A 15,085-nucleotide genomic window follows, 5' to 3' on the forward strand; every position below is an offset into this window, starting at 1 on the left:
AGGGGTGTGTGGCACTAAAAAGGCACGAAATTTGGAAAAGCATCATTGTCTGGTGAGGGTTTTTTTCAGGTGTAACATTCCTAAGCAGGAGCAGTTGAAATGGCAGTTGTAGTTACTCTAAGAAGACTGAGATGTGAACAGTTCCATGTATGTTAGTGACTCTAGAGGGATCTTTCCTGATTTCTTACTCCAGTCAAGTTGTTATTTGATGCAACAAATAAATGTTGCATTTCTTTCTGTACTGTCTGCATTCCAAAGTCTATTTTGAAAATTGCTGTGTCTTATCTTCCCCATAGCTTGAAATATTTTGTGTTTATGTATACTTAGATAACTGGCCACTTCTGAAGTGGAGGAGTGAGGTTAACCTTGTTTCGTGCAGGATTTACTATCCAGCTGCTTGTTTCAGTTGTTCCCTTGGGTTTTGTTTTGTCTTGTCATCAGTTCCTTACTGAAAAAAAAATCAAACCCTTCCAGTTTTTCCATAGTATATCATTGTTCTCAAGTTTCTATATTTGATTCAAAATTCAGGTTGTAGAAATACTTTATATACCTACAGGTATATAAAGGTTGGATCACATTCATACATATTTTTCTTACATATTTTTCTTAAAGGACATAAAATTCTGAATTTAATTTGTTCTGTTTTACTTTCTGCCAAAATGAAGAAGCCTTATTTGCTACTAGGATAATAAGATCTGCAGCAAATGAACCAACTTTGGAGGGAAGCATTAACAGAGTTTTGTCTGGCCAATCAGTTGTTAGTAATCTTGGACACCAGGCTGTGGATTATAACAGGCAATATCATCATGTGAGTAATAACCAGTGATGCTCCTAATTATAGCATGTACAACTTGGTTTGCAAGCCTATTTTTTCAAGGCTTTTAACAATTATCACAAGGTTGGCAAATACTGAAATAGTGAATGAAGACTTCCCTTTGGTCAAATACTACTTTTTGCTTTTAAAATATGCAGATATAATTATACTGCTTTTCAGTAGCTTCGATAGTGCTGTTGCTTTGGTGGTTCTATATAATTAAAGTCACGTATTAAATTCTAAAAATTACTGTTTCATTGTAAAAGAAGCTTAAATAGAACTTCTACTTAAAATATTCTGCTATGAATGTTTTAACAGTACTACTGTTCAGGGATTTTTCCTATTTGCATTGCATTAAATATTTAATAGTATCTTCTGACTTCTCCAAGAGGACTGATTTTACAGTACCATAATGGTTTTTCCTTCTCCCTTATCTACTGCATAAAAAAGCTATTCATTAAATACATAAAGCATTGCTGTTTTTCTAAAAGTAAGATGCATAATATAATAATTCTGGTAGCAATGTAGTGGCTGTCATATGAGATGCATTTGTTTCTTTTTGGATTTTTTGTCTTGTTTTCCTCATATATATTTTGCAAATGAGAAGGTCACACATTAAAATGAATAGAGGATGTTTTGCTATTAAAGTGTTGGGAGGGGTTGTATTTTGGGTTGTTTTTTAAGTGTCTTGTATTGTTGCTGAGAGCCAGACAAGCCAGTTAAATAAAACTGATGAGCAGAGTTCTGGTAAACAAACAGCTCAGTGTAATGTTTCCCTGAATTTTCTACCCTAGGACTTACCATTTTCCCCTTTCAAAAGCTGTGATAGAGAGCTGTATTTGTTAAAACGAGTACAAGCAGCAGAGGAGGACCTGAACAGAGCTCGGGATTTGATTCAGCAGCTGGCCAGCAAGCTTTCACAAAAGGAGAACGAGATGGAGGCCAAGGTAGCAGAACTGAAAACACAACATGAAAAGGAGCTTTCCTGTCTGGGTCAGGAAAATTATGTTCTTCAGAGTAAGGTACTTTATCATCTTGTATCCTGTGCCAATAGAAGAGAAGAAACATTGCTTCTGAATATTGAATCAATGTTACTTTAGATGAGGTGTTGATGAGCAGAAAATCCAAATTTCCACAGACACTGCAACTTTATAAATGCATAGCTGCTGTTACATTTATTGCCTGCAAGACATGATTTCTTTTTTCCTGGAGATAAACCATGTTATCCTGAGTTCCCTTACTTTGCTGTTTTGAGAGTCCTGCAGCAAGTTTATGCAAAGATTTACTTTACTCTCACAGATACCACTTGTTATAGATAAGTACTATATGCTGAGATATTGTTTATAGTTCTTGATGCATTTTTCAATGTTGTGTTTTGTCTGTATGAGATATTCCCAGAGTTATTCCACTATACCCTTGTTGCGGATAACTCCCTGCATCATAACATACCCTCCTGTCTAGACACATAAGAACAAAAACTTCTAGCTTTTCCCAAACATTTTATACCTTTTCCCTGTTTCATAATGCTTCTTTAAAACTCTAGTAAACTGGAGTCATTCATTGGTTGGCTCTCATACCATAATGAAGAGATTGGACCTATTTTTGTAGTCTTGTAGAAAATTCCACGTTGCTAACAAAACTTTCTTATTGTTCATGTGTCTTTTTCTGAAAGCTAAGAAGTATGGAAGAGATTACCCAAGAAAAGAGGTGGACCCATGCAGCAACAGTTCCTATAACTGAGGAAAAACTGGCTCAAATACAAAAAGAGATTGAAGATCAAGAAGTCATTATTCAAGGTTATCAACAGGTAACACCACATGTCATGTTCAGCTGTGTTCTATCCAGTTTCAGAAACAAAATTGTTTAATGATTACTACTTTTCTGTTGAAAACAGGTATCTTGTTTTCTAAAAAGTGGATGGAATTTGGATGTGAAGGACAAACATATTGCAGGTTTAAAAAGTCTTTCACACATCTAGTTTGGACTAAGTTTTTCCACAGTTCCATGTAAATGTTCTAAATTGTAAAAATCAGTAACTTTTCAATTGAGAACTGGGAAAATACTTTATGGTCAATGAAGAATCACAAACGTTTTGCCCAAATGTTGCTGAAAATTAGTGTGTTTAAGCAGCATTTGAAATCTGAAAAATTTTGGTTTTTAAAATGTTTTTCTCAAGATCTGAGCAGCAGACTTCAAGGTAACCTTATTAGTGTGCCTGATTTGTATTACTTAGTCAAGTGGAGAAATAGATAATTCAAGCTTAATAATCCTTTTGAATACTTGCAGCTGCAGGATCCAGTAGGTAGCCCAACCAGCTTCCAGCTGATGCTCAGCATAATTCCTTGATATAAACACAATGTCTTTCCAATATGGCTGTGAGCATCCTAAACAATGATTTGTATCCCCAGGACTGGAGCATGGGCAGGCTGAGCTCTGATCTATCAGCACTCACCCTGAACACATTTTTAGAATATAGTTGGGATAGTTTGTGGAGGATCTGTCTTAGCTCCTTCCTGTAGAGTGAGCAGACACTTGGATGAGATTGTAGATAATGAAAGTAAAAGCTCAGTAATGAAATATTTAGAGTCTTCTTCCACTGTTTCAGCAGGGAAACTATGTGATTCATAGAAAATTGTTTTATAACTGAAGAAAACAGTAATCTGTGAACATTCTCTAACTTGGTCTGTCTCAACTTAGGAAAATGAGAGGTTATACAAACAAATGAAAGAGCTACAAATCCAAAACAAAAAAAACGAGGAACGAATGTTTAAGGAGAATCAGTGCTTAAAGTCTGAATTAATACAGTTAAGGTAGGCTCATTTACATATCTGACCTAAAATCTCTAGAATTTTCTGCTGTTTATTGGGGGTTTTTTAATGAAGAACCATTGCAGAGTCTATCAGTTGCATGTTTTCTAGTGTTTCTAAGGTTTGTGGTCTTGTTTCTTCTTTTGAGAATTGATTTGTGTTGATTATGAACACTTAATTCTTTGCTTTCTTGATGGTGTTGCAAACCCGTGGGAAGACTAGAGACTTCCACTTGGGAAATACTTCAATGTTCTTATTCATATCAGAATGCTTAATACATTATGCTGTGCTTGTTGTGATATTATGGCTCTGCTGATGTTGTTAAGATGTTTTGATGCTGTTGTAAAATACACAGTAGATCAGGGGGCACAAGAGGTTCTGCTAGTGGAGAAACAATTCTATTCACTGCATCGTAGGTCCTGTGAGACTTGCATCCTGTGCTAGTAATGAGGAAAAACAACCTAGCAATTGTGTGTACTCCTAATCTACAGATCTTTGCTTTGGAGAGGCCTGTAAATGAGTTCCACTGATGCAGGGTAGATTTCTATTTCCTTCCCTTGTGTAGTCCAAATAAACTAGTTCATGCGAGGTGAGAAGACTTCACCTTACAGTGAATTTTGTTTGTGTATAAATGTTGTGCATATTTGCTTCTCTTTTTGTTTTGAACCTGCACAGATTGACTTTGTGGTACAATTTGGGGGGCAAGGGGTTGTGTTTGTTTTTCAGTAGCCACTGATAGTATGCTGAGTCACCACATTGCATAACTGCTTTTGCTGTTGCTGTTTAGAGAAAAGATAGAGAAGATTAACAACCAGTCACGAGGCATGCAGGATTCTGAACCAGCCAGAAATCAGAGTTTCACAGAATTGATTTCAGAGCTTCGAGCAGCACAGGTAGGTATATACCAAGCCTTAAAATAACAGAGTGGTGCCTTTGCATGTAGCACACAAATACAAATAATACCATTGGAAACAGGAGGAGCTCGCTAGCAGTAACATACCTACATACACCATGCACTCAGTCTGTTTACTGGCTGCTCCCAAAATCTCAGCCCCCTAGTTGATTTTTGCTGTACCTGTGCATACCTAGGACCAAGGGCCTCCATCTCTAGAGGTGGCTCTGGCACCAAGACCTTTTCTCCTACTTGGTCTTGAAGTTTGCTAGTGTACATGTGCAGCAAAAAGAGAGACTGCCTGCAGAAAATGGCAAGAAGTAGAATGTAGTAGGGAGAACTGTTTGACAATACATCTGTCCATTTAACCTACAGTCTTCAGTCTCAGAAACAAGTCAAGCCATTTTCTTTACTGACCCTCTCAAAAGGCAGAGGTTTTCTACTTCTTTGACAGTTAATTAAGCCTTAAAAAATCTGGGGTTTAGGGTTTTTTAAAATGTTTAGCTTATGTTTTCCTATGCTCTGCTATTGCAGGGCCTGACAATAATACCAAAATTGAAATACCTTATTGTTGCTGTGGTCAGATGTAACTATGGTGATTTAATCTTTGTATGATGAAAAGGCATGCTCAGGGGTTTTGTGTGATATTATGTGTTTAGTTTTTCATGTTTTACTGTTTTCTCTAAAACCCAGAAAGAAGAAGCTAAATTACAAGAAGAGATAAGACGTCTAAAACAAGATAAGCAAGCTCTTGAGGTAGACTTGGTACAAGCCAGGAAAGAGAGAGATTTAGCCAAAGTCCAGATTGCATCTGCATCAAGTAAAGCACCTTCATTTTGTTGAATAATTTTGCTTACTTTGCATTTCAGTAAATAAATATGTAACAAAAACTTGTTTCTTATTAAAATATTACTTAGCAAAATGCATCTAGACCATTTACAGATATTGTCTGAACTTCTAACAAAAGCATACAGTGAAGGGCATGCTGCAGTACTTTTGGTACTCTGTTAGAAAGTTTCTTCCTGTATCCAACCAAACCCTTTGTTGTGACCTGTTAACTTTGATTTCTTGCCAGTCTTTCACTGGACATGGAAAAAAGATTATTTCAATTATGTGACAACTCTGTTCATAAGAAAATATTTACTGTGTTACATCTTAGTCTCCTATTTAGTTCTTGCCCATTTTTTACCTATAACTTACACCTTGGGACTTTTTTCAGCATTCTCATCAGAGCTTTTTCCAGTTTGAATTAATGAGAGAGGTCTCAAAATTGGACTCTCATTTGCAGTGTCAGGCATCACAAATGATAAGTGCAGTAATATTTACCTCCATGTCTCTTCTGAAAATGCTTGATCCCTAAATGGGAGGATTATGATCAATAACCATCAAAGCATATATTCTATGTTGTCATTCATCTTGATGCTAAAAGTCTGTTTACTAGAGCATAATCAAGAATAGATCTCCCTGAGATTCTCTTTTGAATACTTTCTATGGTGACCTGTAAGCCATTGAGTAGTGCTATGTATGGGAAAAATAAAAGGGTTTTTACAAATACTGGTGCTTTTAAAATCCCAATTAGGATCTGGTTTTAAAACTACTTCAGCAACAGTGTTGTCAAAATGGTAGATAGATGAAATATGCTGAGGAAGACAGTGTTGACTAATTACTCCTTCAATACATAATTACTAATAATACAATTCTAAGAATGTTTTATTCTTGTAGGTGAGAAGTCTTATGAATTTAAAGTTATGGAAGAATCATACAAACAGGAAATTACTAATTTAAAAAAAAGACTTCAGTGGTATGCAGAAAATCAAGATCTTCTGGATAAAGATGCAGCCCGTCTTAAAGATGCAAGAGAAGAAATTGAGAAACTGAGACTAGAGGTGATAATATCTAGCTTTATCTAAGAAGTTGGAACTGAAAATTGGGTTTTTTTTTCCAGTGATGAGTGTATGTAATTATTTCCTGCATAATAATCCCTTTTTTTTGTATATCAGATTGGTTCTATTGGACATTTTGCCCATGCTTCTGGGAACAGAAGTAACATGCTTCCCTAAAACCTTCAAATTTCTTGACCTAAGGGAAAGAAGTATATTATTATGTTAACAACCAGGAGCACCCTTCTTCTCATTCTCTTTTCCTTCTTTTTCTCCACAGTAACTTAGGCAACACATTTTTTTTCTCTTAAGTACCAGTTCTAAATTCTTTCTTAGGAAAAACTCCCTGGTTACTGTAGTAGGGAGGAAAAATCCAAAACACTTGAAATCTAAAACAAAACTAATAGATGAATCTTGAATACTGGTGAGATTTGCATTGTCTGCTTGTCAGTACATTGGACATAGGATTCACACAAAGCAAATGTTTTAACAGTGCTAAAATGTAACTGATCTTGGAATCTTTTATTAGAGAGATCGCAGAGGAAAGGAGGTGCTTCTGAAGGAGCAGCCAGGGACAGGTACCACCATATGAAACTTTGATCAAGATGTCATCCCTGTGAAAGAAAATATTTTTATTGGCATTTTCTTTGGGCTGGACTGGTGTCTAAAAATTCTGGTGCCTAGAAATAATCAAATCAGTCAAACTATAAAATGCTGGAATAAAAGCATAACTTAGCATGACTTGGTTATATTACTAACCTGGGAGAGAATTCAAGATAGGAATGTTTTTAAATATCCAGGATATAATATCCCTGAACAGAGATCATAGTGGCTAATAAAGGTAGGAATTTCAAATTTGAGTGGCATAGCTTTGAGGCATCACAGGAGTGCAGGAACATGAGTTATCCAGGTCCTTCCCCTGAACACAGCTTTTATTTAGGCACAACAGAAATTGCCTTTTGGCTCTTTCTATATCTCATCGCATAGTGTAGCATTGCAAATGGCAAAGCATTCCTTAAACTCATCCTGAAATAATGAAATGCACTGTAGCACTTTATATGACTTTTAGCTTACTAATCTAGCCTACATACTGGCAGTATGAAAGAAACAGTATTACTGGTATAAAGACAAGAGTGTCCCAGAGCTGACATTTTCTTTTAGATTTCCATATTTAATTTCAGTTGCTTTGGAGAAGGAAGCTGTCATGTGGGTTTAGAGTCTGAAGAATCATTTAGTACAGATATTTCCATTACGAGTTTTTAAGTGGCAGCATACTTCCATTATATTGTGTGTGTTTGAAATGCTTTTGTACTACAGGACAGTGGCTCCCAATACATATTTCAATTTGTTTTCTCATAAATTTGACAGGTTGAGAAGCTCAGAGCTGAAGCAGGAGATCAGTGTGTGCAACAGAAGAAACGTTTGCGAGACAGAGCAGCGGATGCTAAAAGAATTCAGGATCTTGAGCGACAAGTATGCAATGAAATAACTGTCTTTCATTTAACCTGTGTTTCAGATAAGATCTCTTAAAACCACAGTGCTTTCACAAGGATAAAGCATAGCATGAAGTTCTGTGATAAAGTAGCTTGTGTTATTGGACACTCATAAACACAAAAAGCTGCAATTATTTTCTTTGAAGAGCTCTTCTTGCTACTATATTTTAACAAGCTGATATCCCTTTTAAAATCTTCTAAAATAACTGTTTAGAGTTTCTTTAAAAGGGGCAAGAGGGCAAAAGCCAAAGCTTGCTGTTTATCTTCTAACACTCCTGTCCATGTTCAGTAATTTCTTAACAGTATGACGAATTTCAGCCAAGTTGATTCAAGAGTAGGGGTTTAAATTCTATTGGATTCCTACAAGATTCATGAAAACTGGGGGAGTGGAGACCTTAAAATCCATGTTTCTACTAAAGAAATATCAAGTGGAAGTGGGCCTTCCTGAATTTTAGGAGATGGCAGTTGCATTAGTTAGGGATGTGGCAAGAACCTTTGCAGAATTCTGATATGGATATCTTATCCATAGATAAGAGAGGGACTTATTAATGTTGGGTGCAAAGTGTTAGTTTTACATTATTGCAGATTACAAAATAAAAGGCATATAATCTGTTATATGAAATATGAAATGAAATATCTATTAAATACCTTTAACATTTGGAAAAGTAGAATGTGAATGCAAATCCAGAAAAAAAACATATTCACAGCATTAAGAGCCATAGTCAAATCCCTTTTTTTGACTTTCTTTAGTCTGTTTACATAAGGTAATCTGAACCAGAGCAATATTTTGTTTAAGATCATATGTAAGTTAGTCAGTAAGAGATGACGAGTCTTTTCTGTAAAAAAAAAAATAAATGGGAGAAATATAAAATAATTCTCAATATATGCATCTATAGTTTTCATTCTTTCACCTTAAGGGAATGAAATTTGTTAACATTCTATCACTTTATTTCTATTTCCTTTTCATTAGAACTTTTTTTTTTGACCTTTGACTTATTTTTCTTATGAATAGATCAGAGAAATGGAAGGAATTCTAAAAAGAAGGTATCCAAATTCTTTGCCTGCTTTGATTTTTGCTGCTGCTGCTGCTGAGAAAACGAATGATCTTTCAGCTAAAACAAACACAGTTGAATTTTTGGAGAGAAGAATAAAGAAATTAGAAACAGAACTTGAAGGTAAAGATGATGAAGCTAAGAAAAGCCTTCGTGCCATGGAACAACAGTTTCAAAAAATAAAGGTAAAAGTTGAGTAGTCTACTTTGTAAGTAAGTCACAAGGCAGCTAAGTCTAACAGAGGGTAGTGGTTAAAACTGAAGGCAAAGACCACATTCAAAGGAAGAAAATTACTCAAAGAATTCAGAATTGGAATTTCAGTACCTTCAGCACCTAAGATAACAATAGCATTGAAATTGCTAGGGTAGTATTGAAACACAGAGGACATGTTCTCAAGGCATAATAATTTAATTCTTACAATTAAGGTAAGTGGTTTTCACCCTGTGGGTCAGAGCAGCTGCTTCTCTAATTCCTTATTGTACCAAAGACTGTTATCTCAAAGGTCTGCTGACAGCATTTCTGCAGGGAACATTGGCAACTACTAAACATACTGTCCAAAAATTACATGACAGTGAGCCTAAAGACTCAGGTTAGGAAGCATGGAAGTCTGGCAATTTACTTCAGGGAAAAGGTGAACTGCACAAGTGCTTAATGAGCAAGACAGGAAAGCATTGGCCAGTTGTTCCACCTTTTCTCCATGAGCTGCTCATGATACTTTCCTCAAAGGCCAAGCTATTAAGAAGGTTAGGTTTCCCTCAGCTTATTAGGAGGAAAGATTCTGTGTCTTTCTGAATTCATACTTCTGTCTTCATACTTATAAATGCATAAAAAGAAAGATCTGTTCTGTTAAAAATTAGGATGTTTTGAAAAATGTGAAGTACAACTTTGAACATGTGACATGAATGTTTGCCAGTTGACATATAACAAGTACATAATGACAATTAACATTGGTAGCATCTGAAGAGAACTCAATTACATAAAAATGAAATATTTTCTTGTCAATATAATTGTCTATCCCATAGTTACTGCATCCATTGTGATTAGATTATTTTGTTGTAAATTTTTGAGTAATTCTGTTTTACAGCAGACTTAATTATTTCACTCACTAATTTCTGAACTGATTGAGTAGTTTGTTAGTAATCCTGATTTGTAGTCTGTCTGCTGAAATCTTTCTTCAGAAGAAAGATTTCAGCAGACAGAATTTAAACAATAATAGGAAGAGCTAATAATAACAGTACACTTATGAAACTGCTGTTGTGTCACTACTTTCTACTCCCCTCCTAGATACAGTATGAACAAAGACTTTCAGAGCTTGAGCAACTACTTGCCTATGAATTTATGAATGAAACACCAAAACTGAATGGTGATAAAGTCACTTCTGCAGAACTTGAACAGGAGCTTCAGAATCTAAAGAAGACCCATCAGATCACTGTTGGAAACCTCCAAACAGAAATTGAAAATCTTAAAAGTCAAAATTCCCAATTAAAACTCAGAAGTAAAAATGATAATAAAGACTTAGAGTCCATGGACTCTAAGGTGAAACAAGGTAGCACAAAAGACAGGTTGTTAAAACTAAATGAAGAACTGGTCACCAAAAATAGAGAAATACAAGACCTCACAAAAACTGTAGAAAAACTTCAAAAAGAAAGGATGGTGATGTTGTCTGATGATAATTTGAGAAATAAAACAAACACTAATGGGAACTCTACAGAGGTCTTGAAAAAGAATACCTCTGCAACAGATGGAAGGAATTCCAACAACACTGAACCCCGTCTAAGCATTTTCAATGATGACAAAATACACCAACCACATTCCTTTTCTGATTCTCATCTCTTGGAAGTTCTGCAAGAAAATGCACATCTGAGAGCAGAGCTGGAGAAACTGTCCCTGGAAATGAGCCAGCAGCGGGTGCAGTCTCAAGCAGCACTGGCTTATTCTGAAAGTAACGTACGAAGGTAAATGCTCAACATATTCCTTTAAAAACCTTCTTAAAGCATTGGCAAACATAGGATTGAAGTAGCACATTAACATGTCAGCCACGTGTGAAGGTTGCTTATACCTTCATTTGTACTGTTTCTGGCTTTGGGGGGGTTTTGGGGTTTTTTTTGTTACTTTGGGAGGTTTTTAAGCAGTGCACTATCGCAGTTCTTTCTACAGGCAAACCTGCTTTTATTAATACTACAATTTCTTATGCTTTTAAGTAAAGTATCTCAGTGTAAATCATCGTATCTTAGATGCTCTGTGTTGTATAGCATTAATACTTGGTCTATGTTCTTTCCTTCAAACCTGAGTGTGCTTTCAGTGGAATTTACTTGGCCAACTGTAGAAACCTTATACTTCACCTAGTCTCCCTTACATCCCTTCACAATCAAAGTAGAAGAAATTTACATGCAATTTAGATTGCATGTCTTTTCTAAAAGAGATACCTAAAAGAAGATAGCTGCATTATGATTAAAAAGCATGTGTTCTCTTGCCACTGTTTTAATAAGAGGAACCAGCAAAGATGATTGACTGAATTTTTTGTATCCTAACTACCTCTAGTTAGATGATACACATATCCACCATTGTAAGTTTCCCACCCTTCTCTCCTTTCAGAGCAACAGAAGTAATGGTGATCCTGTCTTGCAAGGTTTTGTTATGAAATGTCCAAGATACGCTGCCTTTAACATTTTTGTTATTTTGTGTGTTCAAGTGAGAAGCTGCTGCATTTTTGAAGAACTGTCTGTAGCTGCTTTACTGCATCTCACTTTTCTCTTGCTCTGTTCAGGATGCAGGAAGACACAGCAGAATACATTGCATCTCTGAAAGCTTCCCACCAGAGGGAAGTCGAGAAGCTTGTTTGCCAGCATGCAAAGGAGCATTCTACTTCTAAAGTAGCTGAGCTAAAGAACAGAATTTCAACACAGGAGGTAAGATACAGTAGATACATTACTTACATATAGATATATCTTAAACTTACTTCTTTCTGTATGACTATAAACTTACTTTCTTTGGAGTAGGACCTATTGGTTTAAAAATCATCCTGTGCCACAGTATTCATAAAATCCCAGAATGGCTGAGGTTGGAAGGGACCTCTGAAGATCATCTTGTCCAACTGCTTTGCTCACAAAGGTCATCCAGGACCATGTCCAGGTGGCTTTTGAGTATCTCTAAGGAGGGCGATTCCACCACTTCTCTGGGCTATTTTACACATGGTTTAAAAGGCAGAAAGAGCTGTTTCATTCCGATTATTTAAGAACATTTTAAAATAAGGAAAGTAACTTGAAGATTGAGGCTTGTTTTCATATAGTACATATGTACCTGTGTGCTATTGAACAGCCCATGCACACACACATGTTGGAGGCAGTGTTGTTAATGCACAGAGCACTTACACCTGCACTTACATTACAATTACAGAACCATAGAATGTTAAAGAGTTGGAATGGACCTCACAAGCCCCCTTGCCATGGGCAGGGACACCTCCTACTAGAAGAGGTTGCTCAAGGCCTTATTCAGCCTGGCTTTGAACAGTGCCAGGTTTTTGGCATCCACAGCCTTCCTGGGCAGCCTGTTCCAGTGTCTGATTACCCTCACAGAAAATAATTTCTTCCTAATATTTAACCTAACCTTCCCTGATTTCAGTTTGTACCCATTACTCCTTGTGCTGTCACTACAGTTCCTGATGATGAGTCTCTCTGGATTCCCTGTAGGCCACATCAGATACTGGAAGGTTGCTATGAGGTTTCCACACAACCTTCTCTTCTCCAGCCTGAACAGCCCCAACATTCTCAGTGCTGCTTATTTTTTTCTGTGCTTCTCCTGCATTGGTTTTCACATGTTGTCATGGGTGTGTATGCTAACGGTAAAATATTTTTAAACCTTTTTTAGATATTAATAAAACATCTTCAAGAACAACTTGGTGAACGAGAGAGACATCAAGAAGCTCTTTTCGTCTCACAGATAAGAGAGCAGCTCCTACAAAAAGAGGTACATTTAAATTTCAATGGGGGTACCTTAGGCTAACAAGAGTTTTCATCCTAATTCATGTCAAGCCTGAAATAATATATAGTAAAATAAGTCTTAGAAACAAAATCTTTGTCAGTTGCTTCTACACCAATTATCCCTGAGAATGCAAAGTTTTTCTAGTGTGAACAGGATAACACAGAACAGAATGCAGAATTCTGACCTTTTTTGTTGTTAATATTTTCATAATTATTTTGTTTTAAATGTCTGACATCTGTTTGAAGTTTGATCAGCAGGTTAATCCAGGTTTTCATATCCTCTGAGAATTACGGTGGGTAGTCATAAATAGACACAGGACTTTTTCTTTATTCCTCTTAATTAAGAGGATTTTTGATTGCTGTTTGCAAAAGCTTTTCTTTTTTCATCCTCCATTGCCATAAAACTGACTTAGGCAGTTATATTCCTGGCTTTCTCCTAGGCTATCTCTGAAATTTAATGTATCTTAAGAAGAGAGAGTTAGCTATAAAAGTTATGAAATTCAATGGGTTTTGAGAGAAGTATGTAGGGTTTTTTTTTTTTCTAATCTTCTACTTCTATCAATAGCAAATAATCTAAAATTTACACTTGTTCTTATCTTTTCATTTGGGCTAATGTTGGATCAAATTGCTGTCCACCTTTTAGCTCAAGCTTTTAGAATCACTGGCTGTGCATTTGTTGTTCTTGAAGTAGTGCCAGTCTTTGCTGCCATTTCCTGTTCAGGAGGAGGATGTAGCCTGTCTCAGCATTGTGCCTGTGCTTCATTCACCATCTCCTTGATGTATGAAGATCACTAATTTTAACTTAATTTTGATAATACTCTAACTTGCAAGGGTTATTAAAAGTGATTAAGATTAATCTTACTAAACTCAGATTTATCTGGTTATTTGTCTGACACAAGCAAAATTCCACCTCTGTTGTGCTGTATTTGTATAAAATTGTGGGTTTTTAGGGGGAGAAAAAAAAAGTCCTATTAAACAAGTTCTTTTTGCAGAATAGAGGCTGAAACTTTGGGTTCATATAGATGTTGGCTTTCCTTACAAAGTTTGTTTCATTCCAGTGGTGTCAGTATATGAAATACTTCTTCCAGGAAAAACAGGGCAAGAGTGCAATGAGACAAATGTTATTGCTTCCTCTATGACTGCTTTACAGATTACTGACAGTGATGGGTTAAGAGAGTGATCATCCAACCTGACTCACATGGTAGAGGCCAACTTCAAGGTGCTGGTATTTAAGAAAATGTAAAGGAGTGTCTTTGTTACAGAAATCATTGCAAGACTGTACAGAGGGAAATATCTATGTAAAGCCACAACTTCTGTGCTGCTTTTAAAATACATCCTGGGCATTAAATGGTTAAATAAGTTTTGCTGAGAAAAGAAGACAACCAGACCTGCAAATGGAAATAGTAGTGATAGGAGACAGCACCTCACTGGTAATAGGATTGAATCATCTGTCTAAAATGGTGGTACATCCAAAAAGGCAAAGCTTTTCCTGAGGCTTCTTGGAAGATTGTTATTTGAATACCAATCTCAGAAATGCTGTTCATGGATGTTTTCCATTAACTGAGTGCTTCCTTTCCTTAACAGCTTGCATGTAGCACTGCATTGTATTTGATGTGGTTCTGTCACTGGCAAAATGCACAGAGCCTATTTTCTCCTTGTGCTTTTTTTCCCTCGTGAGATCTTTTCACTATGATTTTTAATTTAACTACATACTTGAGACCACACATCAGCCCTTCCCTTCAGTAGGGCAACTTAGCAGCCAAGCAGCAGACACTCAGTTGCACAGACCTTTTGAAACTAAGACTTCTCCTCTGACAAACAGGTTCAAAACTGCTGGAGGAATGGACAGGCAAAAATATACTGACATAGGCCTTGTAATTTTAGAAAACCACCTTGAAATGTGTGAATAATAGTAAGCTGCCTCAGAGTCACTTCTCAGTAAGATTTGTAGCATCATATGAAGACACAAAGCTTCCAACTACCCAAATTCACAGCAGAGAGGCAAGGATGACTGAGTGCTTGAAGAGGGGTAGCAGCTCTCAAATATTTTATATATATATATTATTATTATATTATATATATATAGTTATAATATATATTAGCTAAGGGAAGCTAAGGACTATCATAAAGGATAAAGATGTCAAAGTTTTCACTTTAATTTACTTCC

The 15,085-nt window shown here is 36.2% G+C and overlaps 1 protein-coding gene across 5 annotated transcripts in view; it reads left to right on the plus strand.

Annotated features, from left to right (window-relative positions):
• The window catches only part of CEP162 (centrosomal protein 162), a 44,398-nt gene that overhangs the window by 24,552 nt on the left and 4,761 nt on the right, over positions 1 to 15,085 (plus strand). For all 5 annotated transcript variants that reach the window (XM_053974743.1, XM_053974746.1, XM_053974744.1 and 2 more), the window contains 12 exons: positions 666 to 808; positions 1,609 to 1,836; positions 2,487 to 2,621; positions 3,512 to 3,624; positions 4,409 to 4,514; positions 5,207 to 5,333; positions 6,236 to 6,399; positions 7,762 to 7,866; positions 8,899 to 9,123; positions 10,223 to 10,893; positions 11,706 to 11,847; positions 12,806 to 12,904. In XM_053974743.1, the coding sequence (XP_053830718.1) occupies positions 666 to 808; positions 1,609 to 1,836; positions 2,487 to 2,621; positions 3,512 to 3,624; positions 4,409 to 4,514; positions 5,207 to 5,333; positions 6,236 to 6,399; positions 7,762 to 7,866; positions 8,899 to 9,123; positions 10,223 to 10,893; positions 11,706 to 11,847; positions 12,806 to 12,904 (2,258 nt within the window). The remainder of the gene's footprint in view (positions 1 to 665; positions 809 to 1,608; positions 1,837 to 2,486; positions 2,622 to 3,511; positions 3,625 to 4,408; positions 4,515 to 5,206; positions 5,334 to 6,235; positions 6,400 to 7,761; positions 7,867 to 8,898; positions 9,124 to 10,222; positions 10,894 to 11,705; positions 11,848 to 12,805; positions 12,905 to 15,085) is intronic.

Source organism: Vidua macroura, chromosome 3, assembly GCF_024509145.1.
Source record: "Vidua macroura isolate BioBank_ID:100142 chromosome 3, ASM2450914v1, whole genome shotgun sequence".
In the NCBI taxonomy this organism is placed as follows: Eukaryota; Metazoa; Chordata; class Aves; order Passeriformes; family Viduidae; genus Vidua; species Vidua macroura.